This window comes from Oreochromis aureus, linkage group 20 (genome assembly GCF_013358895.1).
Source record: "Oreochromis aureus strain Israel breed Guangdong linkage group 20, ZZ_aureus, whole genome shotgun sequence".
In the NCBI taxonomy this organism is placed as follows: Eukaryota; Metazoa; Chordata; class Actinopteri; order Cichliformes; family Cichlidae; genus Oreochromis; species Oreochromis aureus.
This window is the reverse complement of record NC_052961.1, coordinates 8,318,628-8,344,668: the sequence shown is the minus strand read 5'-3', so window position 1 is coordinate 8,344,668 and position 26,041 is coordinate 8,318,628. Positions and strand designations below refer to the sequence as shown.

Here is a 26,041-nt window from a genome sequence, read left to right as displayed (position 1 = left end):
AGTATCAAAAATTCAACCTTGATTTTTGTACCAGGCTGTAAACATCTTTTTATTTATTTTATTTTTGACCATTCAAGACTTGCTCAGTAGCGGTTAAAATGACCTGTCCTTCTTAAATGAATCCTGTTTTTTAACAAGGCCTTGGCCTTATACCGATTCTTTTTTTCTGATATACAAGGCCTGCCCATCGTCCTTCTCCTTAAGCGGAATTACAGCCCTGCTAATATGATGCGTGTGTTGAAAGCTTCAACATCTTTCATTTAACCCCTCGTCTGTCTTCTGTCCACAGCTGGTGAAGCTATGCAGTGGAATGATCGAAGCAGGAAAGGCGTATGTCAGCGCCAACAAGCTTTTTGTCAACGGCATCCGGGATCTGTCTCAGCAGTGCAAGAAGGATGTAATGATCTCGGTGAGATTCTGAAACAAAGCCTCGGTTTTATCCATCACAGACTTTAATGTGGTCTTATTGGCTTTATTTGTCTTTTAGTGGATACAGTTGTGGAAGGTTTTAGCCTCAAAAATCAGGGTGTTTCCTTCTCCTCGGACATTAGCGTTGCAGCTTTGTTTTTGTGTGAACAAACCTGATTACTAACAGATTAGTCAGCGAGGATCAAATCAGGCCTGGAAACTTACTTCTTGGCTCGACTCACAGCTCCGGCGTCTTGGACTGTTTTCATTGCTGCTGACATTAAGTACTATTAAAAGCCTTTTTGGCTTCAACTGTATGACTAATTGTGAGTTTCTTATTAAAGCCTTGTTCATATTTGTAGTTTCCATTGTAAACGAATAAAAATAAATGGCATGAATCAGTCCTGCAATTACAGCTCTGTTTCCCGTACATGGTACAGCTCAGTGACATTAACCAGCTCTGACTTACTTTTAGCTTTGTGGATCTTTTCATTTTCTTCCATGCAGAATTCATATAAATTATGGTTTTAGTTTCTGACAGATTTTATTTGCTTCTTTTATTCACAAAAATGAAACTATTGTGGCGTGAGACTATTATGAGAATTTTTCTGGATGTATTGTGTAGTTAAAGACTGGTTTTTGTTATTTTCTGTGCAGGAGTGCTTGGAAAAATGTGGGGAAAGCCTCCAAGAGATCATAAACTACCACATGGTAAGCCAGCCATGCACTCTACATACATTATATTGAGACAGAGTGGTATCATTCTAATTTTAACTGGCATTTAAGGCTACATTAGGTCCTTTTATTCCCTTTATTATAATACTGATGGTCACTGAAACCATCTGTGGCTACATTAATGTCAGTATATACAGCACACACTGAAGGGCAGACACTGACAGTGTCTCCTTAGGTTGTTTTTATATGGAAATACTCACCAACGGGGCACCTTTTAATAAAGGTTGTGTTAATGGTTAGTGAATAATTAAATTATCCTTTACAGCTCATTTAAAGGCCATTTATAAAAACAAAATTACGGTTGCCAGGTTATGAAAATCTCCCATTGGCAGGTACTTTTCATTTCCTTTTAGTGAGTCTAATAAAGAAATCCTCCTGGGTTTCTCACTCACAAGTAAGCAATCAAATGTGTAGTTTAATTCAAGGTTTTAATGATCAAATAATGTTCAATGGTTTTAAATAGATGGATTTTTGTCCAGTTTTTCTGCAGACCCTCTCAGAAATACTTGAACTCAAACTGCATTACATACTTATCTGACTTTATAAAGCAATTTTTTATCATATTTAATAGTATTTATTTAATTTATTAAATATTTATACACCTGAATCCAGTTAAACCACATTTAAAGATTTTGACGGTGTGTAAACACCCAGTAATGCTTTTTAAAAAGATGTTGAACTTGGCCAGACATCTAAATAATGTAAAGACTTGGTAAAAAGTGAAAGGTGAAAAAAAAAAAAAGTATTCTCAGGTCAGTGAAAAGGCACCCGTAATGTCTAAATAACTCTTCCTCCTTAACTCCTCCGTTCCTCATGTTGTCGTGAAGCACCGCCGTGTTTAACTGTTTTAGGCTTGTACAAATAAGTCATAATGTAATAAGAAATAAATAACTAAACTCTATTTATGTAGCACATTTAAACTTACAATGGAGACATTCACACTGCTTGCGTACAGTGGCGCAATAACAAGCTATCCTGCATTCAGACAGTCCCAGAGGTCAGCAGAGGTCAGCGAAGTGAAGTCTTCAGCTTTGATCTAAAAACAAAAAAGTCACTGTTGATACAAGTTGATATATAAACTACGACTGTGGTCAAGAATAGGATGCAGACCTGGGGATTAAAGACAAAAAGTAGCAATAAACAAAACCCACCACTTTATACTATGCACAAGGAAGCAGTGGGAGGTTGCTAACACTGCTTCCTGTATACAGTAGTATATAGTATTATAGTAGTCCGGTCTAAATGTAAAAAAGGACTTGACTTTGACATGACTATGACTTTCTCACAATATGATGGATTTAAAAGAAAGGATTTTAGTCTGGAGATCGTTGTGAGCTGGGAAAGAGCTATTTCATTTATATTTGTAACCCGTGTTTTCATAAATGGGATTTAATGAATGCAGTCATTTAGCTGTAATTTTTTTTTTTTTTAAATTTTCATCTAGATTCAGTGGAAAATAAAATCATAAATGATAAACAAGGTCAGTTCACAAATCTTCAGGGAAACTGAATAGAAAAAACAGAAGAGGCCCCAGAATACATTCGTGTGGAACTCCATATGTCATAATGGCTGATGCAGAGAATGTTTGATTTCCAAACAAGTCTTAATATTATTTATACCACCCTGCAAAAATTCTGAGTGGATACACTAGAAGAGACAATGCAGATGGGGTTAAAGGCTGATATTACAGGAATGAAAACTGTATTAGGAATTGATAAGAAGGATATTTCCCATATCTATTAAATGGGACATATAAGCAGCGTTTGATATCCAAGGGAGACTTGTTGAGCATGGTTGCAAAATTCAGAGTTAAATATATTTATAATATGCTCTGAGAGCATCATGTATAGAAAAAAAGAGAAGGGGTGCAATCATTGATTCTTATGGAACTCCTCATCATAACAACTGATGTAGAGGAGGTTTATCCCAACAGGAAAAAGTGTCTCTGTTAACTGAGAAACTCCTGTGTTTAATAGAAGATTTCAACCAACAAACCAGGTACATTTCTAAAGTGTTTGTTGCTGAGGTTATAGTTAGTGCTGATGATAAAATGGATTTCAGGTATTTGCAGTCTGTAAATTAAAGGTACTGACCAGATAAACACTATAGAAAACTAACCTAAAAATATCCATTTATGGAAAAACGATGAATATCATTTTATTCATGTCTCAAAAGAATAGTTAGTGAATGTTAATTAAGGGAGTTTTGGTGTTAGATGAACTAAAAGGTAGTTTTATACCTTTCCTTTAGTTGCAGAGATTCTGCATTACTCCTGTTGTTTCCCCTCCTCGCCTTCAAGACTCCGACCTCCTTCCTCCACCCAGCCCCTCTGAGACCCCATAGTCCATTTGCTTGAGCGTGTAGCGTGTTTGACCATGCTATAAAGTGATGAGCATGTCTGTGTTTTCGAAACACAGCAAAGATGTGTCGTCGCAAATCAGCGACTCCCTCCTCTTCCTTCACTCTCGATCAGCAAGCAGAGAAGAAGGTCAGCATTACAAATGGAGGGTTAATGGACTGAGTCGGGTGAACAGCTGCTTGACAGAAGAAGCCTTGTATAGCCTATAAACCTGCTTGTCAGTGTCTTACAGGCGTGTGTGCAGTATAGATGTCTGTCACTATATCACTATTTTGTGTTCTGCTATGTGTATAGGTACTCTAAAAAAAAACTTAGAAGCTGTTATAAATTTAGAAAGTTTTAAAATATTTTTGCTTTTGTAGACAGAAACTGTGGTGAAACTGAAATGAACTGAAGTGCAAGGAAGAGGTTCATCTCCATTTCCTGGTGTTTCCAGGCAGAAACAGTGCAGTCGGTGTTAGAGGCTGAGATTACAGAAACAAAACCTTTTGATTTGACAGCAAATACATTTCTCCTGTTTATTCAAGGGGAACTATAAGGATTTTCCTAGATATCTTATATAAATGATGGTTTTTCCAAGTTTAAACCAGGCCTTTAGATGGGTGACTTTGCATGTAAATGCAGTTTTTTTTTTTTTTTTTTAACAAAAGGTCTATCTTACATTGCTTTAAAGCAGGGGTGTCGGACTCCAGGCCTCGAGGGCCGGTGTCCTGCAGGTTTTAGATCTCACCCTGGGTCAACACACCTGAATAAAATGATTAGCTCATTACCAGGCCTCTGCAGAACTTCAAGACATGTTGAGGAGGTCATTTAGCCATTTAAATCAGCTGTGTTGGATCAAGGACACATCTAAAACCTGCAGGACACCGGCCCTCGAGGCCTGGAGTTCGACACATGTGCTTTAAAGAGATGTTTTCCATATTTTTTTTTGCCACTTGATGAGGACAAATGTAGAAAATATGAGTTAAAAATATTTTTCTATCTCAGTTCTGGTAATTTCCCTTTGGTCGAAAGCCAACATTTTTCATATGCCAGAAAAACGTTGCATTTTAGAGATGTCCAAAGTTTCAACTACTACAGTCAGGATATGTTCATGTAACCCCTGTGAGCCAATGATCAACAGCTTTCTTCTGTGGTCATCTTAGAGTCCCAACCTTTAGCTCCATCCACCAGCAGTTAAAATCTTCTTTTGGCAGGAGGCAGTGTAAGATAAAGAAGGAATATTTTAAACTGTAAATCATGCAAAGCTCCTCTAGTAGAGTCCGAGAATATGAAGGTGGAATTGTTAATTGTGCTTTAAGCTCAATGAACTCTCTTTTAACAACCTCAATCCCCACAGCAGCCGTTAACCTCCTGCTGCTGTGCCTGATCCTCATGACCTTCTCACCAAATACAAACACTGGAGTGTAAGCTCAGCCACACTTTTCACACCTGTGGGAAACGAAAAAAAGTACACATAAGGAGTCAGAAGGAGGGTCAAGATGAACTTTGTCGGCCATCTAAAAGAAAGGGGCCCATTTCTAAATTTAGTTTACGAAAGAATACGTTTTGTAATGTGTAATCTTTGTAATGAGATACTTGAATATGAGTTTGTAGAATTGGTGGGAAAGCAACAACACTTTAGGTAAAGCAAGCGCTCTAGTTTCCAGTTATAGTTCAAGCAGTATTGATGAATTACCACCAAAGAGGCTCTGGGGGCGTGCTGATAAAACGATTATTGTGCCACAGTCTGTTTTTCAATAAATCTCCCGTTTTGCCTTTCAGCACATCCTGTTCTTTTGCTTCTCCATAAAAGTCCAAATTCACTCCCCACCAGACTGTGGCAGATTTAATTAACCATATTTATTTATTTCATTTGCTCATTTGAAGTATAATTAAAGTTCAGGAAAATCCCCTTAAATTAAAAGAAGTCTATTGTTTGTTTTGTTGTTAAGTTTAATGAATAGACTACTTTTAGCCTACTTTTAGTAGGAAATGATGCAGATATAATGCATCATTTCAGCACTGTTTGATCTTAATACATTGATTCATGCTGGTTTTTTACAATCCTGCAGAAAGCCTGTGATAGGAGGGAATCCCCTGAGATATGAGAATGATGTTTAGGGACATTTATTTTTAATTTATTTGGTCTTTTTGTGTTTTATTCAGAAACGACACTGTGTGTGATTTTTACTGCGCGACGCTCATGTAGTCAAGGGACTCCAGCAGAGCGTCAATGAATAAGAAATGATGACCGTTGTATCTGGCATGGTACAAATGTGGCCACTGAGTGCCAGCCGCCCTTGTCGCAGGCATACTCGGATGCCTTTAAAACCCAGAAAGGAAATACAAAACGGCGTCTGAGCACATACACGGGACGAGTTTAAAAGAGTCTTGGCCCCGCTTCCTTCCATTTCCTGATAGCTTGGTTTTATTGCCAGTCCAGTACCACACAACAGAACAAACAGGCTCTGTTGTGTGAATGTCACCAGCAGGCCAAATATAGCTTCAATTCTGAGACTCTTTTTTCCCCTCAAAGTTTTCACAACAGATTTTTCTTTCTCACAGGCAGCAGCATCAACAGAATTGGGCCATAAAGCTCCATTTGAATACTCGATAAATTATTGACTCATGTTTGACTCTCTGAACATACATTAGACATGAGGGGGGAGGGCTGACACAGGGAGAATATGATGTGAGTGAATCTTTGTGCACTGGAAAGAGGTCATAATTCAAAAACAGATGAGATTTGCGGTCCGTAGATCTACATTGAAATGAAGTTAAATAGCAGTAAGGTTCACTGTGGTCATTTGTTTTGCAGAGATTTCTGCCTCTAATTTTTGTGAGTAGTTTTGATTTCCTTTTTGGCTGTTGCAGACCAGATTATTCTAGATAAGGCTGCAGAACTAGATCTATATTGTGCTTCAATTTCTTAAGATCAGTTTTTACAGCTGTTTATTTATCAGCCATGCTATGCAGCAACAGTCTTCTTGAACAAATATACTTTCTTTGTTTTTTCAGTGATGTGTTTCATCCATCCCATGGATCCATTTCATGCTTTTAAAGGCACACGAACAGAAAAAATTGAGAGTCTTAATGTCTTCACCTGTTAAAGCTAAGAAAATAGTATCACCAGCATATTTAAAGTGGATTAATTAACAAGGGATATATTATTTAAAAGCTACTTCTTAGGCCTAGGCACACAGAGGTAGAGATTGGTCAGAGACCGCCTGGCAACCTCTGGTTGCTTGGGAACAATGGTATTCCCTAACCAGTTAGTGTGTAGTTACCGGACGATGCTGGCACGAGTTAAAATCAGTCCCAAAGAGGGTGCTGCATCAAAAACCTCTTTGTGTTTGCTTTGGTTGCTAGCAGATGCTGTGGTCACCTTGCAGTTTTTTCCCATGGAAATCACCGATTTCTCTGTAGAACTTCAACAATTACTCTCTGAGCTGTAGCGAAAGTTGAAAGTTTGAGACACAAGCCAGAAATGGATAACATTCACCTTCAAAATAAAAGCAGTGCCTTACTGCTCCAACCAACACACTTCAAATCTGTACATTCCCAGTTTTGGTGGTACTCTTTACAGTTTTACTGCTGCTTCATGAGTAGTTTGAAAGTGTGAGCAGTCTGCATCTTCCATGTAAACCTTTGACAACCATAGTAACCTCTTAGTGACAAAAGTAATTAGATAAAGGGGTCACTCACTGGTCTCTAGACCTGTTTCACTGGTGCCTTAGCTTAGCTGTTTTTCCTTGTTTCCAGAGGTTTAGATAAGGTGACCAGCTGCTGGTTGTAGCTTTAAATTATGTCTAAAAACCCTAAACAGTATAAAAAATGGGTGTAGCTCCTTGATCTGGAAAGTGCCATAAATATGCATCCTCTTTAAAGGTCAGCAGGGGGTGATGCATGTGATTGCAAAAAAACTTACAGATTCTGAATTTTATACTTCAGAATTTGAACTGAATTAAACCCCAAAACATTAAAACGGAACTAAAAGAAAAAGGGAAGTTGAAAGACACTGACATGGTTTAAGGTATAAATATATAAGATAATTTGTACAGTAATTTACTGGGTAATATTCACTTGCCAAATATCTAATACATGCTGTCATACTTGCATCACAAAATGCTTTTCCGTTGTCTTTAGATAATAACTCCTAAAACCTGTCTGATTGCTCCCTGACCATCCCATTTTTACAACTGAGCCTTCCCAACATGTTCTGACAAGCGACAGTGTCCTTTTGCTCAGTCCACATTTTCATTGTCAGAATGTCTTGATGCATACTCTATCATCCAGGTGAGTAAATCCCAAAAGGTTGATTCTGTTCATCTGGACGTAGCGTTTTCAGTAGGAGAAATGTCTCGTCACTCATCCACTTCACTTCTTCAGTCTCAGCTGAATGCAAGTTTCCCCAACCTTATAAACAGTACATTTTCAGTTTCAGTTTCAGTCATTGTGCAGAGGTACTGTTTGTAAGGTCGGGGAAACTTGCAGTCAGCTGAGACTGAAGAAGTGAAGTGGATGAGTGACGAGACATTTCTCCTACTGAAAACGCTACATCCAGATGAACAGAATCAACCTTTTGGAGTTTCATTGTCAGAGTTTGAGATTATTTCCAAAACAAAAGGATTAGTTTGGCACAAGTCACGAGACCCACCATCAGTGCTCTCATTATAAACTCATTCAAGGAGATAGATTATTGGTGTCTTGGACAAATCAGACTTTGATCACACTTCAACCATTGGCATATACAATCCAAATCATTTTTCCAAAAAGGAAAACCATTCCTATAGTGCATACAAATAAGTGCTTCTTTTTGCCCTACATGTCCAGCCTAAAGCATCTTTAATTAAACCAATTTATATGTAATCTGGTTGTATAGAAGTATGTGGGAAAACAGCCTTTGGCTCCCAGCTTGGAGTTTATGGGCTCAAATGCTGCATTTCGGTTCATAGTAAATAAAATATGTGCAGATGAAATTAATTTGTAAATTCTGCTGACCGTAAGAAAGGAGGATTAACTGCAGTATTCTCAGTCACAAGTCGTTACCCAGTGCACTTGCAGTTTCACAGTCAAATCCAACCTTTTTTTTTTTTGTTGGAAGTTGTTGAAGGAGAGGTTTAATTTCAGGAGCCTTCAGAGACACGAAGCATGCATGGTTTCCTGGATAAAGTCTAAAAACAACAGTATGTTTTTACCCACTCCGATTTGACAAAGGTGTTCTTGTGCATGGAGTGGGCTTGAGATAATTGCTTGACTGACTAAATCACATCATTCTGTCTGAACATGCTGGTGGAATGAGCGAAGGGATTTAAAAAAGTGATAGTCAGTACAGTAGGCTTTTGTAATGGTGTCTTCAACCATCTCATTCCTTAGCTCTGATGTCAGCATGCTGAAGGTGTGCCAGATACTCTTGGACTTACTTATGTTTGACATTAACTCTACAGTTTGTGCTTATCTGTCAAATATGGGAATAAAATGTCTGTTGATCTCAACAATTGACTGCTAAGAAGATTTCAAGTCAAAACAAAGTGGCACTCTGTCATAATTAACATGACTTGTCTGTCAGGTGGGACGCCATTAAGCAACGATAGATAGACAATAAAATCATATAGTTTTTGTTGTTACAATAAAGAATACAATAAAAACAATTATTGTTAAAAGTTCCACAGATCCATACTGAAGGCTTTATTATGTGAGTGAGTAAAAAATGTCATATATAACAGTCATCCATCCATCCATCCATCCATCCATCCATTTATTCTCTTATGCTTATCCAATTCAGGGCCGTGTGCGGGCTGGGGCCCATCTCAGCTACCATAGGGCCAGAGGTGGATACACCCAGGACAGGGCACCAGCCTGTTTAAGGGCTAACAGTAATAAAATAAGATTAAAAAAAAAACCCAAAATGTAATATATGACTAAGATTATGAAAAAAGAGAATTCAATATTCTGTTGAAAACTAAACTTATGAGAAATGTAGGATAAAAATACATTTTAAAAGTTGTAATTCTGTGTTTTGTATCCCAGCTTTGTTAATACAGTTATGATGGCAATATGGTGACAGTTAGTATGTTAACAACATGCTAATGTATAGCAGGCCAATGTTTGATGGTTAAAAGATAAAGCATCTGTGTACTTGTATTAAAAAGCTTAATGAAAAAGCTACACTTTCCAAGTATTTTCTTAGTTTATGTCCCAAAAATGTAAATTAAATAAAACATATTTATGCAAACTGAACTAGCTTGCAAGCTAGTATCTGTTACCTACCACCAACTGTTAGCTGGTTTGTCACAGTAATTAGCAAATGAAGTCAGTGTGTATTTGAATATAACGTGGTAAATGCATTTTTACATACAAAATATGGATGTACAGTATATTCAACAGTGACAGCTTGTTATATCACAGATGCCAAAGGGAGCATTGCTCCATGTAGACTAATGAAACACATTAGTATTGCTATCCTACATCAATCCATAGTTTTTTTCCCCTGTAAATGATTGTTTCTCCACAAAATATGATGTATTCTCAAAGCTTTTTTCCGTAGTGCTTCTGATCTTTACTAGCCTTTTCTCCCCCTCCAACTTATCTAATGCTTACTATATTTTAAGGCCACGAACAGTGTTTCTGTGGAGCCAATTGAGACAATCAAAACAGAAATATCTTATCTCTAAATATATAAAAACCAAAAATGGGAACATGGGGAAAAAAACACATTTTCTGTATTTACTAGTCGGAAGCTCCACACTGTGACTTTAGGTTCAGACAAAAGTTGAAGTGATGGAAAACTGGGATCGTTTTTTAGGTGTGACAGGTAGGAATCAACCTCTGATGTCCAGTCTAAAAATTACCATCATTTTTCATAAATCATAACCAGTTCCCAGATCCCCATATTACTAATTTAGCTGATTACAATACAGTATCCCCCACTGCCCAATTTGCATTATGCAGTGACAACCTGATGCATGTTGGTCCGGTGAAACAAGGGTGTCAGCTTGCCACAAAAATAGTTCCGGAATGCAACAGGCTGTACTCCCCCCCCCCCCCCGAAGCCAGGAAGTTTCACAGCAGTTCTCCTGCCGCACACAAACATCAGAGAGGTGTGCTGGGTGATCCCACAACTTTTAAAGACTGTGGTTTGCTTTAAACCGCAGAGTTTATGACCGCCATACACCACTGCCCTGCTCATTTTCGTGTTTTAGGCGTCGTGTGTTTGAGGGAGCTCCTGATGGCCCAAGCTTCCAGCTACCACTTTCACTTTTCTGAGAGCTTGTTAAAATACATTCAGGGAAACAGGCGGACCACATATGCACTATCAGACCTGTTTACTGCCAAACAGAGTGCCATTTTAAACATTTTACTTTCCAAGAAGCAGGAAAAGTTACCTCAGCTAGCCTCACTAGCATTATGGTAAAATCGCAGTAAAGTGCATGTTTTTCTGACGTGACGACCGAATGTGTGGGCTGCTCTGTCCTTCCATTCTCACGCTTATTTGAACCACACTGGGTTATAGAACAATAAAATGCAGCTTTATGCTACCATCAAAACAAACACGTTTCTTTGAGGCAACAAGAGAATCCATTTAAAATGACCACTTCCATTTGACCCACAGTTAAGTTTGTAGAATCTTTGTGACATTTTTTTTTTTTTTAGAATTTTTTAGATTAAAGTTGTTAATTTACAACAAAATGGGCGAATTTGTGACAAAAAACATGGCAAATTCATGAGATAACTCATGTTTTTTTAATCAGATTAAAATGACATATTTAGGAAAAAAAAATGTTACAGGAAAAAAAACATTTGGCTGTGGCAATGGTACAATTATCAATGAAAATCCTGCAAAATTTTTTAAAAAGAAAATGGAATTTAAGAGAAAAAGCGGAAACTATGGGACTATTTTTGGTGTATTGGCCAGAGATTTACAAAATAACAACAAAAAACTGTATTTTTCTTGCACACCCACCAAAACAGTGTTTTCTTTTTTTTCCATCATTGACCCTAATAGCCTGTCATATACCCTCTGTACACAGCTTACAGCAACAACAATAGCAGAGTGTCTTTCCCATCATCAGCGCCTATAATCCCTGAGTTAAAACACTCATAAGCCTATTTATATAGCCTGGCAAACTCAAATCTTCTAATCCACACCAAAACGCATGTATCCAATTATTCAAGCAGGATGAGGGTGAAACCCTTTAAGCAGTCTAACTGCTCGGTTGTGGTAAGGACACGTGGGCCTTGGCAGTTTGACTGGTTTGTACCCTGTGCTGGATGCACACTGCAGTGTTGCGTTGTACCAGAATCCTCCTCTCCTCCCTCTTGCTTACTTCCTCCCTCCCTCCCTCTCTGCCCGAGTGACCTATTTAGCAGCAGCAGCTCTTGCAGACTGACTGTACTCTGAGGTTGAAAGGGAAGAGGAGGGATCTTGAATGTAAAACGCCAAATTGAAGGCAGCGTGTTATTGTGTTGTAGCAGGGGTGTTTGAGTCACAGCATCATTGCCTCTCCATTCATTCAAACTGGCATTAACGGCTGATTTGCATAATTTACGAGCATCTTTTGAAAACAGCTGTGCTTTGTCGCCCTCTGCTGGTTACTTTAAAGGTTATATTACAATAGGAACATTGTTGCTTTCTTCCAAAAGACTTGGAATAAGAAATGCTACATTACATTTCATCCTGAATTTGAACTAAGCTCAGACATCACGCAATACAACGATACATTTGCTGCACTAATTTGATTCAGCATCAACGAATATATATTTTCAATATGTATTTATTTATTTACAGTTATTCTAATATTAGTCTGCTGCCTGGTTTGTTGAACGCTTTTTACTTTGTGGACCACATACACACAATCGCATTCACATTTTATAAATGATGCATTTACAAAAATGATGATGAGCAATGAGACGTTTTCCACACTAAGCCAGCCCAATGAAAGAAATGTTAGAGTAGGAAATAAAAAGTAATAATGATAAAATGTAAATCATTAAAAGTACTTCTCTTATTTAATTGATTAGTAACAGCAATAAACGCCTAATCCTCTTCTGTTTAAACGTTTATCTATTATGTACATTCCTCTCATAAACTTATCCTTATTTGATTTGTTTTATAAATTTTGGCAGTTTTTTTCTGATATATTAAATTTCTTTGACTGTAATTCGCCAAAGAATTTCCTGTAAAATTGAAATATCTTTTTCTAGTAAATTTGCAAATAATTCATTAGTAAATTTTGACAATTTTTTTTCTCTATAATATTTTTTGTCTTGTAAATTTCCTCCTGTTTTTTCCCGCAAATTAGCCAGGACCTTTTTATGTATTGGTTCCCCTTGTATAATTGTCAATATTTTTGCTATTTATTAGTTTATATATATTAATTACTTTGGGGTAGTATGGCTGGTCATGGGTGATATCTTTGTTGTAAAATTGAATATGAGATGACTGTGAAAAAGCCAGAATGTATACTCTCCCTTTGGCAGGCTGGTTCTGGTCCTCTTGTCTAAAGTGTCTGGTTAAATTTACTTGTCACAGGTTCCTTAGAACCAAAATGAAATCTACAAATTGTCTAAAACTCATGATAATAACATTATGGTGACATAAGCCAAAGAAAAAATAAATAAATTCTCAGTTGATAAATGCTAATCAAGTAGATGCGAACTAGCAATGTCTAAAAGTTTTATAAATGCCTTTCATCTAATGTCTTATTTGTGACCTGTTTCAGATCCTGTTCGATCAAGCCCAGCGGTCTGTAAAGCAACAGCTGCACAATTTTGTGAAAGAGTAAGTAAACCTACAATTTAATGAAGTATCCCTGTAGAAATTTAGATGTATAAAATATTCAACACAGGTGGGAAAAGGCGTATTCCACAACCTTTAAAAGGCCTACATGTCCTTGTTACCCCCCAAAACCTTTTTTAAGTGTTTAAATATAGAACAGGCTACAACCTTTTGCAGCCCAGATATGTTTTTTGAGATGTAACGTTAACCTGCAGCACTGAAGTCTCACTTGCATTTTGTTCTATTTTGTTTGTCAGGGATGTTCGAAAATTCAAGGAGACAAAAAAGCACTTTGACAGGGTGCGTGAGGACATGGAAATAGCACAGGTGAAGAACGCTCAGGCGCCCAGGAACAAGCCTCATGAGGTCGAAGAAGCCACTAGCGCGCTGAGCATCACCCGCAAGTGCTACCGACACCTCGCTCTGGACTACGTGCTACAGGTCAGAAAAACACTGTAAAAAGAAAAATACAACATATAAGTTATACTAAATACTCTCAATGGACTAAGATCTAAGAATGTACCGAGTAACAAATCATGAAAACTAGACCCACCCAACAATTTTGAGCATCATTTTCAGTTTCAGTGACCCAAAAAGAGTTTTAAGAAGCAGTGTAATCCCTTCAGACTCCCCCCGAGACAGCCTCTTGTTGCCATTACAATTAGAAAGTGGCCATGAGGTAGCATGTAGCCTGTCAGCCTGCAGCGACGTCTGCCACCGCCCTTCTGCTTGGTTGGCGCATGCTTTGGTCTGGTCGCATGTAGCATGGGCTTATTTTGCCCACACGTTTACCAGGACTGCCCGCGGGAACAAAAGGAGACTGATTCAGAGCGATCGCTGCGATGGCCGTGCCCTCTTTCCTTTCTTCAGTTTGTCTGCCGGCAGCTTTCTCTCACAGCTCTCAGACATCTGACTCTATTGAGTTTTAACTTTAAGTGTCTCGAGGCGGAAAAGGTTAAAGCTTCAGGGAGATGTGCTCTATATGGACGTGACCTCTTAAACGTAGCACAAAATATCACTTAGGTTTGCATCAGTTGGGACATACAATGCAAAGGCTTTGACTCAGGAAATGGAATAAGGGCTGTTTGTTTCTGCAGTGAGAAGGAAACAAACCCATCAGGGGAGCAGCTGGTGTTTGTTTTTGTTGGTCATGTTATAGATAGATAATAATGTCCACTAGAGGGCGTTAACTTAATAGTTTGTGTCAAATAATATTTAATGTTAAGGGCTTCATCTAAAAGATAATGTTAACCCTGAGGTGAATTTATTTGAGTGACTTAAAGGAGAGTGGTGTTATTTTTGACCATATTATACTTAGACTGCATTAAAACATTATTAGTATTAGTATATCTCCTGGGTTTTATTAATTTATATAAATTAGAATTTACATATGAAATCAGACATATTTGCAAATTCATGGTAAGAAATATTTCTACAATTAAAAATGTCAGTGGGTGGGGTTAATGACCACTCCTTTGTTAATTATAAACACTTCATTTTTGTTTTTTCTGCAGATCAATGTCCTTCAGGCGAAGAAGAAATTTGAGATCCTAGATGCTGTAAGCCGATATTTTATTCTTTTAATATAGTCAACACACCATGAAGGATTTGTGCACTTCTTAAAGTTCATTTTCATTTCCCACACAGATGCTGTCATTTATGAATGCCCAGTACTCGCTGTTCCAGCAGGGCTACAACCTGCTGGATGAGATTGACCCCTACATGAAGAAGCTGGCCGCAGAGGTGAGAGGTGTGATTGTTCTCACCACCGCTCGTTTCCTCAGGCACCCTGAATTGATTGGTCCTCATTTTAACTATTGATACCAGCCTGTTACATAATTTCAATTTCTACTTAGTGACTCTCTCGGTTACCCGAAAAGGCTCAGTTACAGTCAGCTAATCTGAATCACCCCAGCTCTGACTGTATTTACAGTATATTTTAGTTATTTAACAGCAGAATGAATCCTGAAACAACAGATTTTTTTCTGTTTTTGTGTGAATTGACTTTTAAGTTGGATCAGCTGGTGATTGATTCAGCCATGGAGAAGAGGGAAATGGAGCACAAACATGCAACGATTCAGCAGAGGGTGAGTTCCTCTTTTTTTGTTTTCCCTCGATTGATTAAATAGAACGTGTACATAGTTAATAAACTAAGTTTGATTTTAAAAGAAAGTATGTCACAGGTCAGAGGTCTTGGATTGGAGTTTTCATTTAAAATTGTTTCTTCTGCTTTGTAATGTTGGCATCTGTGCTCATCACTGAGCCAACATTACAACACCATTTCTCTGGGGGCTTTGTATCGTGTAGTATCTTTCACCAAAAAAAATGCCATGCTAGATTATTTCTTCCCAGTTTATTACAGAAATTTGCATGTTTTTTTCCCCCTGGTAATTTCGGCTGTTTTCACACATAAATTAACCTTTTTTTTTCTTATAAAATTCCCTATTTCTTTCTTTTATATTTGCAAAATAGCCTTTTCTCACAAATTTGTTAGTTGTTTTTCATATACATTGGCCATTTTTTTTTCTCATCCTGTCTCTGTAAATTAACCTTTGTTCTAGCAATTGTATCACTTGTTCTTTTGTAAACTTACAGCTTTTTCCTTACTAATTTTTCCCAGAGATTTGATTTTTTTGTCCCTTTTCCCCTGTTTTCCTTTTTGCCATGCCATATATAAAAAAATCTGCCATATAACAAAATCTCAAATATGCAGAATAATATAAAGATGAATGAAATTCAGATGACCCCCCCACACACACACACACACCCACACACACACACACAAAAACATATAACAGAAGGAGTAAAATAAAATAGTTTGAAGGAGATAAATAAGAAAATATGTAATAGAATATTGTGAAATAAAATTAAATGCAATAAAAGTAAAATATGAACTAATTTAAATAGATAAAAGCTGATTATGATACAATGAATTGAAATAAAATATTTCAAATTCACTCAGGAAAAATAAACACTATTAAAACTGACTTTCCAGTCACATTGTTACTATATCACACCTCTGAGATCCAGTCTGCCATTTGGACCAGTTGATCTGTTGTGACTGGAAAAGGATTAGACTTGTGCAGCTGAGAAATGTTTGATTAATCCCCCCCTAACAAACTCCAGGCATTGATTAAAGCATTAAAGCAGGTAGATTTAAGTGTTTTAACAGATATTAATCCTTCTGTCGTCTGCTGTGAATGGTAACTGTCAGCACTTTTATAAGCTGATTTATAAGCAGTCATGTAAAGTGCTGACTGTATGGGTTGTATTTTGGTGCCATAAAAAGACTCTCTAAAAAAACTTGACTCTACCAACACTGTATCCTCCGGGTGTCTTCTGGCTGTAAATGGGTGAAATCTGTCACACAGAGGGTGCTGAGCCACACCGCCTGTGATTGTTTTGATCATAGGCAGATTGCTGCGGTGGTCTGTAGTTCGTATGGAAGATGTGGACTTGTCTGCAAACACTTGTAGCTGAGCAGTCATGAAAAAGTGCAATAGAAACCAGAAATAAAGAATCATAAACTAGCTAGCTGTAGTGAACAAAAACTGCTATTAGTACTAGTGAAAATAAGCTAACATTAGCATTCTAACAGGTTAAATAAAAATGTTGTTCAGGTTAAACATTATATCTCATCTCATCAAGTCTTTTGTTTAATTGGTTGCATGGCAACAAGCATATTGTAGAGTCAAAGCACTGTCAGCTTTAAGTCAGTGGTTCCCAAAGTGTGGGGCCCGCCCCCTAGGGGGGGCGCAGAGCTATTGCAGGGGGCGCATGAAAAGGGAAAAACAAAACAAAAACAACGCTTGGACACTGCTAGCACGAGGCGCCCACACAAACGCAAAGCAGGAGATGAAGCATCGCTGAATATGTTTCCAAACCAACTTCATTCTAAGCCAAAGACTAGAAAATATGGTGAAGCATATCTTCCCTTTGGCTTCACCTGCACAAGTGCCAAGGTAGGTCTCCCTGCAGAATTAGTTTTCCCTGCATCAGGAGCAGCGCTGGGCTGTTCAAATCACGGACAAACAGTATCCCACAGTTGTTTATGTTTTGAACCCATTTTGTAGAGGGTTTTTTGAAAATGTATTGACAGCAATGTTGAACATTATTACACAGGAAAAAAAACAACTACATGTAAAATAATTACACCGTGATGCCTCTGCCTTTCTAAATGCAGGGACAGTAATGGCCTGTATATGTAAGCCTGTAAAACCTGCAGATAGTCAGATTAACAGTAACAGTATTTTCTCTATCTGCCATTCTGCAATTCATCTCATGTAAACAATAACAATAACAGTGGGCGACGTGACGTGAAAAGGCACATACCTTTGACGTTGCGTGACAAACTCTGTATTCCTTGTCCACACGTAAACGCAAAAAAAAGGAGTTTTAAAAATCTCCGTTCTCGGTGATTCGATACGCCGTTTACATGTGTTGAAACAGCTGCGTTCTCAAAATACCCGTGTAGGTGCGGACGGAGCATAAAAGAGTTGGTAGTTTATTTTCTTACTACCTGTAATTTATTGCAGATTATTTGTATTTGCTTAATTGTTTAATAAATGTTTGAGGTGTGAAATAAACCGCAATGGAGCAAAATATGGGTGGTGTGGTTGAAGGATGTGTTTGTGCGTGTGCCGTGCGTGCAGGCGCGGGGGTGGGGGCGCGAACATTTTTCTTGTTAAACAAGGGGGCCCAGCAAAAAAGTTTGGGAACCACTGGCTTTAAGTAGAGTACTCTACCGTTTCATAACAAAATACCAATCCTATTAAGTAGTATCTACTAAATACTACTTTATTGTTAAATTTTTATTCAGTGAGCTCATATTTGAATGAATCACTGTGTTTATGTAACTCATATTTAACATATTTTAATTGAGGTCCTTCTTTACTGTATTCTTTTTTTTTTACCTTGTTGAACTATTTGGCTTGCTTACTTTATTTTATTAAGCTATTGTATTTTCTTTGAGTTACTATTTATTTTTGCTTCACAAATTTTTTTTAAATTTTTCTATAAACTTGTAATTTAACTAAATTGGAGCTTTTTCCCCCTTTAAAATCATCAATTGTCTCAAAAATTTGCCTTTTTTTTTCTGTTTTATTTTGGTTGTGTCTGCTGTGACTCTCAATTTTCCAACTTTTGGAGTAAATAGAGTATAACTTACCTTATTTATTTTTTTTAAATTGTCAGTACTATTGGCTTTCTTATTGTTCCAAAGAACAAAATCGTCAAGGTTAGGCATGGCAGGCATGTTTAATAATTTACAAAGCCTTATTTTCAGCACGGGTCTTGATCGTCTGGACCCCAGGATCAGTGGCCATCTGTCAGTCAGCTCTGGTCAGCCTACAGGCGTTGTGGTCTGGGCTGAGGATAGACCCACAGGAAAGGGATGGGTAGCATGTGGGGCCAGTTATTGATCTGTTAGACACTAAGCTTCATCAAACATTGATCACCAAGGGGCCTGTAGTGGTAAATAAACAAGCTGAAACCACACTGAATGAAAACATTTTGTTATTTCAGTTGGTGTGTGATGTTTCTCGTTCCTAAAGTGATGGAAATCCAGTAATGAGGATAATCAGAGACGCACTGAACCTGAAAGATTAGCTTATTATCCTCATTTTAACCAGTCTGCTGCTGGTGGTGCTAATGCTCTCCTCCCTTTTCTTCTTCTCGTATGTTTCCAATGCCACCATCTCCTCCCAGACCCTCATGCAGGTGAGTAGGCCTTCATCTGTCTTCCCATGTGAATTCTGTTTTTCTACTTCAAGCACCTCTTTATTTTAGTGTGAGAGGAGGCGGCTGCAGCGTAGCCCACAGTGTTAGCAGGAAACATTAGCAAACTCCTTTGAAGTTCTCTGCAGCTGTAGTTGGACTCCTGAAGCCTTGAGGGCAAGCTGAAGTGCATCCTGAATCATTTATACGAAACAATTAGAAACACTGAAGGTAGCTTGAAAGGCCTATGTAGAACCTGTCTCTTACATGGGCCTCTGCAGAGAGATCATGGTGCTGTACTAAAATAGACACCAGTCTAACATTTTACCACAGGATGTGCTTTTCCTGTACAATATAAATCAGTCAGCTTCTCTATTTTTTTTTTTAACTGATTCCCTGAGTTATTTAATTTATATACCTTATAATTAATGTCTAGTTTCCCTGAAGCTTAAGTATGATTTGATGTATTGAATGGACCCAGCCGTAGGATGTTCAGCCTCTTTTGCTGTCAGCTGCTTTTAGATCAGTATTGGCCTACTTTGTCATTTGGTCTCTTTTCTTCTTCATCACACCGAGCATGTGCAATAAGCTTTGTGTAAACTTACACAGGGCGAAGGGGCAACTGGGGGGTAGAAAGGGAGTTAAAAGTACTCCAGCTGAGAACTGTCACTATTGCTGTGTGGGTACACATTGCACAGTGCAGATAGCTAAATGCCAGAGCCATTCATTTTTAACCACAGGTTTAATGGAGAAGTCCTGTCTAAGCTCTGCCTACTATCCTAGATATAGGTAACCAGCGGAGTTCTACCTGCTGCCCCTTATGCATCACCAAGTTTATTTTAATTATGAGATGTTCCACATGGCTGTTTGTGATTTAGTAGTGATGAAATATTTTCCTCTGTATGTTGGTTATGTCACTCCAGTTAAATGATATTTTCCTTGAGAGCTTGTTAAATAAAAAAAAAAAAGAAGACAAAAAAGAATTGTTTCATAACTTATTGGCTTATTAATATTCTAAACAAAAAATGAAATAACGGCCATTCTTTTTTGTCCCGTTTAACATTTTTTAAAGCAATAGGTGCCCCAGATCTGCCCTGTGTAAATACTTTTCTCCTTTCTCAGATTAGATGATGTCCAAACACTCAGACCTCATTAGACACATTTCCGGGCATTTGGGGAGAAGCTTTATTTCCACTGGAAAGTTTTTTTGTTTTTTTTTTATAGCCCAGTCGGGGATTTAGGTGGCTGCTAATCCATCAACATCTGCTATTGAGGATGTTGTTAAATCTCATTGTTTAATTTAAGCATTAACCTGAATGTTTGACCAGTGCAGTTCTTTGTTGTCTTGTTGTGGCAGTTTCCTTCATGTTGGCACAGCAGATCAGTTCCAGGAGACTGTTTAGTATCAGTTTAGTATTTTAAAGGATGTTCAGGAAACTTGTAGAAAAAACCAAGCAGGTTGGTTGAGGATTAGTGGGAAGTGGATGTATGAAAGCAGTCAGACTGTAGTACTAATGAGAACAGAAGGATGCTGCAGATGAGTGATGACTGTGTAATCACTACAGCCAACTGGGCTCACCATTTGGTGTATTAGGTTTGCACACCAACCTGCGTACAGCAGCAGCAGGTGGATGAAGTATCAGGACACTGTGTCTTCATCATCCAGTGTTCCCATCTGTTTTTTCTTTTTCCTGCCTGCTGTTCCACATCAGTTTACATATTTGCTCGTAATACTTTGAGGCCGTCTGCTTGTTTAATAATTCACTGATGGGTTTTTTTGGTCTGTGTGACGTTGCTTCATTAAAAATGGATGATCTTTGTTGTGGATTTGAAAGCTTGAAGAGTGCAGAGCTTATTCAGTGTTTCCTCCAGTGTGCGGCGATGTGCAGGTAAGCTGTGTCGACTTGATTTCTCGCTGGTTTATCAGTTATGTTTCAGGGATTTAAGTGGGCAGAACTGCTGTCAGTGTGGCCGGTAAATCAAGCCTTCAGTTGTAGGATTTGTTTGGGGTCTTGGCTGGCTGCCTGTTGGATTCTCAGTAGGTCCTCTTCAGCAAGGGAGGTCTGTTTAGGGAGTTGAAGCTTGCTTTTTTGGAGGGTCAAGAGCAGCTACAGGACGGCATAGCAAAGTCCACACCTCCCTGCCAGGGATACATTGGCAGCTGTATGGTAATTAGCCATAATCTGGAAGCTCACAGGGTGGCAGGCAGGTGGCTGTAGTGGAGGACACACATGTCAGTGTTGGAATTACTCATCGGACTGCAGCAGCACAGAGCGTGAGAGCAGCTTCACGGAGACAGACATGCTTTTACTCTGAGGAATCCACTTTTCAGGAGCCTTTTTTACAAGTTTTTTTGTGCATTTTAATGTTATTGGAGCATACGAAGCGTTTGAGAATGAAGATCTTTTGCCGATTTGACCGTAGTTTGGTAGGTGGTTTTGCACACTATTCATCTTTATTCTTGTTTTCTATTACTTTAAAGGAAGCAGTGCTGGTAAATCCTTTGTGCTATAACATCCTGTCGCTTTCTCCCTTTATCTCTAGCTTACTTATTCTCTAACATAGCTGTCCCTTGGCACAGTCTCTGATACATTTGTATTCATGTTAAGAGCAATGGACAGTGGCAGACGTGCACAGGAAAATGCAGTCATGCAGATAAAGCTTAAATTCATGCAAACTTTGAAGTGTGGATTTGCATGGGAATTTTGCATCACCCATTTGTAGCAGGTTTGTTTTGTCATCTCATTTTGGTTTCTGGCGTGTGTTGTTGATTGGAAGCCTAATCAAAGGTATGTTTTTATTGCTGTTTTTGTTTAATAAAGTTGCTGTAAGTCTACCTGACTATATTTCATTAAACTTGGAGAAGTGGTGGAGGATGTGGAAAGAAATAACATTATGAGTTTTTCATATTAAAGAGTTGCTGATGTGATAGTTTCCTCAGGTGCTAGCCGAGATTTGTGTTGACTGGTTGCAGCAGACTGTAACTCTGTGATATCAATGCCTGAAGCGTTCTCTGTCTGTGCATGGGCTGGGCTAAAAGGGGGGTTCTGGGGTGCCACTGTCCCCTCTGAAATTGTGTTGTCATGTAATTGTAACTATGGTTGAAAATTACATCGAAAGTAAGGATATCTAACTTCTCTTTTTCTTGTGGAAAACTGTTATCCTGTAAATATAATATAACTAAGAATGTTAGATAATACTAATGGAATGGAAAGCAACAGATTTGAGTTTTGAAAGATTTTGAAGGACTTCTTCTCATGTGCAGTCCTTTTTGAAAGTTTTGGGAGTTGGACAAATTTTATGTCTACTGTTTGATGAAGCTTAGGCAGGAGGTACATACAAAATGATTATAATTGACTCATTTTTAAGTTTTCAAGTGCATTTGTTTGTTTTTTTTGTTTCCTATGAGCCCCCATGAGTTGTTGGTTACTCTGCTCAAAGTCTCTGTCTCTGCTCTGGAATTCATTCATGTGTATATATTCAAAACGGGGACGTGTGTAATGCAGCAAGTTGTTCTATTATTTAAACAAGCAGCGAGAAGCTAATGGTGTGCATATCTCCTGTTATGAAACAGCAGAGTAGTTTGAAGGTTGTCTTTACATGGGTCGTGTCAGCAGAAACGCTCATGTGTTCTCTACATTTGAACAAGAAACAGCCTAAAACTCGCTCTGATGCTTAGGTCTGCTATTTTCTCCGGGCTGCATGCATGCAAAGCTGAAATTTAATACTGGATAAGTTAATATTCTGTCCTGCTGCATATGAAATTACTTTTAAGAATGTAGGTTACCAAAACACTGAAGTTTAAATGATTTCTTCCTCCAACCCTTCAGGGCCTCGACTTGGCCTTCACCCCTGCATACCTGCTTGCTTTTGTTTTCCATTGGCCAGCAGTAAAGGCAGTCATGAAAGAGGCTGAAGGCTAATTTCACATGAATCACTGTGTTTATGTAATAATCTGCATCACAGTCACATCTGTTCCCAATGTGCCACAGAGGTAGTAGGCATGCAGCTTCACACGTGACCATTTCTACATCACACGAGTTATGATGATTCAGATGGTTTATATACAGTATGTATGCTGGTATTCGAGGAATACCTCAGATGCAGCCTCTACTACAGGAAAATGTTTGGTTTTCCTCATTTGGCCATTAACAGGTTAAAATGACACCCTGCCAGCAGTAAACAGGCCTTTGGCTTCCATCTGTGACAGCCAGGATTTATTTTGCCCTTCTTCTCCTTCAGGACTTTTCCTATGACGAATCGAAGGTGGAGTTTAACGTGGATGCTCCTAATGGTGTGGTGATGGAGGGCTACCTGTTCAAGAGGGCCAGCAATGCCTTTAAGACCTGGAACAGGTAACTACAAAAATCCACACAAACATTTATGTTACGTAGATGAAACATCTCCTTTTCAAAGAGATCTGACAAAGCATTTTTACTTACATTATACAATATGTCACACAATAAAGAAAGGTTTGGTTACCAGGGTAACCCCGGTTCTCTGAAGACCGAGTGACGTTTTAAAGGAAACACTTTAAGTCATAAAGATGTCAAAGTTATAGAAAGTAGTTTTAGTACATAATTTGGTAAAATGACGAGTAAAGAAAAAAGTTAGGAAAATATCGCGAACACGAGTAGTTACGGACTAAACAATAAACACAACCAAACAAAATGGCATTAATAAGCAGGCTCAATAGAATACTTCATAATAGGCAGGAATTACATGAAAGAAAAAGGTTAAGTAGAAATAAAGAAAATTTCTATTTACTAATAGGACTAGAATTTATTAGTAGTTCATTTTAATTAAATAATTTAGAAAATATAATGAATTGTCCTTATAAAGTAAAATCTCAGATTCAATTAAAGAGGATAAAATCTTGAATTTCTAGTCAGAAAGCCTGGAAGATTTTTATCACCTTCCTTTAACATAGGAAGAGTTTCTTAATGCAAAATCTGAAGCAGAAGGAACAAAACATTATTTTAGACTAGATGCATAGTCATAGTTAATACATTTGTAAATAAATACATAGTAAATGTTTTATGTTATCCTTTATTAATGTAGGGAAATGTGTTCTCTGCATTTAACCGAATCCTCAGTGGGGACCAGTTCTAGCTCGCGCTATGCATAATGCATTAATCACGCAAACTGTGACGTCAATACATCACCAGGACCTGCTGGAGGCTTGCTTGACTCTTTCTCCTAAGCAAAGGATAGATTAGGAGAGACAGAAGCTGTTAAAGGTGAATTCATAGTGTTATTAAGATTTTATTGATATAGAGGGATGAATATGTCAGAGCAGCCAGCCAAACTTTGACGGAGCCAGACGAAGCTCAAAGGTTTGTTCTCTGGGATCAGAGCTTTTAACCATATGTCAAGGTCCTGTATCTCTTAAAGCTTAGAGAATCTCTTTATAAAACAGGAGATTTGTTTGGCTCCGTGATTTTAAGTCAGTTATTCCAAACATAATCCAAAAAACAGAGGAGGTGACCTACTTTAGAAACTTTTTAATACTAATAATAAAGAGTAAAATACTTATGGTTTAACAAGGTTGTGATGATGTAATGCATCCCCCTAGCATTTTATGGATTTCAAATGTTTTTATTTCTCTCCCTCTGTCTAGACGGTGGTTCTCCATACAAAACAGTCAGCTGGTCTATCAGAAGAAGCTCAAGGCAAGTCCACTTCAGTCCATGTCAGCTTTCTTTAGGGATGATGTGGCTTGTGAGAGTTTAGTAGTGCTGTTTATGGTGATCTACATTGAATTACGCATGATAAGCAGGTCAGAGAGTAAAAAACATAAAATAAAAACTGCTCTGTCTGTTTTGGCCTGAATATTTAACCTCTCGGGTCTCAGTGTACCCTCAGGGGGAGCAAACAGCTGGTCAGGAAAAATGTATGATCTAGAAGGAAAACTGCTGTTTTCTGTGTTGATGATAGCAGGAATAAGAAGATGTTTTTGTGTTTGCAGGATTCTCTGACGGTGGTAGTGGAGGACCTCCGGCTATGCTCTGTTAAACCATGTGAGGACATCGAGAGGAGGTTCTGCTTTGAAGTCGTCTCCCCTTCCAAGTAAATAAGCACGATGCCATGATAATGATAAACCGGTAACCATACTGGGATCAATGGCTCAGATCACTGTGGTCTGACTATAGTGATCCCGTAACTTTTCCTCTAGAGACGCCACCAAGTGTGTCTGTGTTCCATCAGTCTCATGTTTATTTGTCTAGTAATAATCATAGACTGTAGCAAAGTGACCCATTGATTTCTGGGTTTTGCATTTTGAAGCCACAACATAGTAATTTAGCTGCCACCATGTTGTTTTTTAGAGCTAGAAGTCACCATATTTGGATTAGATTTTTCCCATCAGAAGTTGTTGCTTTGTGATAATCTTAGCCAAGATTAGCACGCATCTATGTGAGACTTTTATAGCTGAAAGAGAAAATGACTGGACAATAATCAGTCCCATCCATCCACCCAGTTTAGGGTCATCAAGGGTCTAGAGCCTACTTCAGTCATAATTACAGGAATTCAGGCTATTATCTCAAATTTTAAAGTTACATATCACAAAGTTCCAATTTACTAATTATCCCTAGTAAGCCCAACAAGGGACCATGGTTGGAAATTAGCAATAGCTGTTTTATATTTGGACTATGTTAAACTGCACTGTCCCTTTTAAATAAAGAATTATTATTACTAAGCATCTCTAAATTTAAACTGACATAAAAAAATAAAATAAATCTTGACTTGAGGACTGCAATATTTTTTTTTCAGTGGCAGAAACAAGCTTCCAAGTATTACCGCTTTTGCTCAAATCACTGCTGTGCCTAAGTACAGCATCAGGAAGTGGCTTGTTTTACTTTATCCTTTCTTAATCTGTGCTTTAGGTAATCATAAATATATTACAACAATCCTTTTTCTGATTCATGAATATAATGTGGGCGTCCTTCAGGAGCTGTATGCTTCAGGCTGAGTCTGAGAAGTTAAGACAATCGTGGATTCAGGCTGTTCAAGCTAGCATTGCTTCAGCCTACAGAGAGAGCCCAGACACGTACTACATAGAGGTG

At 38.1% G+C, this 26,041-nt stretch overlaps 1 protein-coding gene across 4 annotated transcripts in view; it reads left to right on the top strand.

The window, feature by feature from the left end:
• Positions 1–26,041, top strand: part of LOC116322023 (arf-GAP with coiled-coil, ANK repeat and PH domain-containing protein 3-like) — an 81,137-nt gene that overhangs the window by 43,556 nt on the left and 11,540 nt on the right. For all 4 annotated transcript variants that reach the window (XM_031741993.2, XM_039604213.1, XM_031741992.2 and 1 more), the window contains exons 3-14: positions 290–409; positions 1,066–1,119; positions 13,207–13,265; positions 13,520–13,703; positions 14,777–14,821; positions 14,910–15,005; positions 15,275–15,349; positions 18,969–18,980; positions 23,220–23,332; positions 24,598–24,649; positions 24,946–25,046; positions 25,927–26,038. In XM_031741993.2, coding sequence (XP_031597853.1) covers positions 290–409; positions 1,066–1,119; positions 13,207–13,265; positions 13,520–13,703; positions 14,777–14,821; positions 14,910–15,005; positions 15,275–15,349; positions 18,969–18,980; positions 23,220–23,332; positions 24,598–24,649; positions 24,946–25,046; positions 25,927–26,038 — 1,023 coding nt within the window. The remainder of the gene's footprint in view (positions 1–289; positions 410–1,065; positions 1,120–13,206; positions 13,266–13,519; positions 13,704–14,776; positions 14,822–14,909; positions 15,006–15,274; positions 15,350–18,968; positions 18,981–23,219; positions 23,333–24,597; positions 24,650–24,945; positions 25,047–25,926; positions 26,039–26,041) is intronic.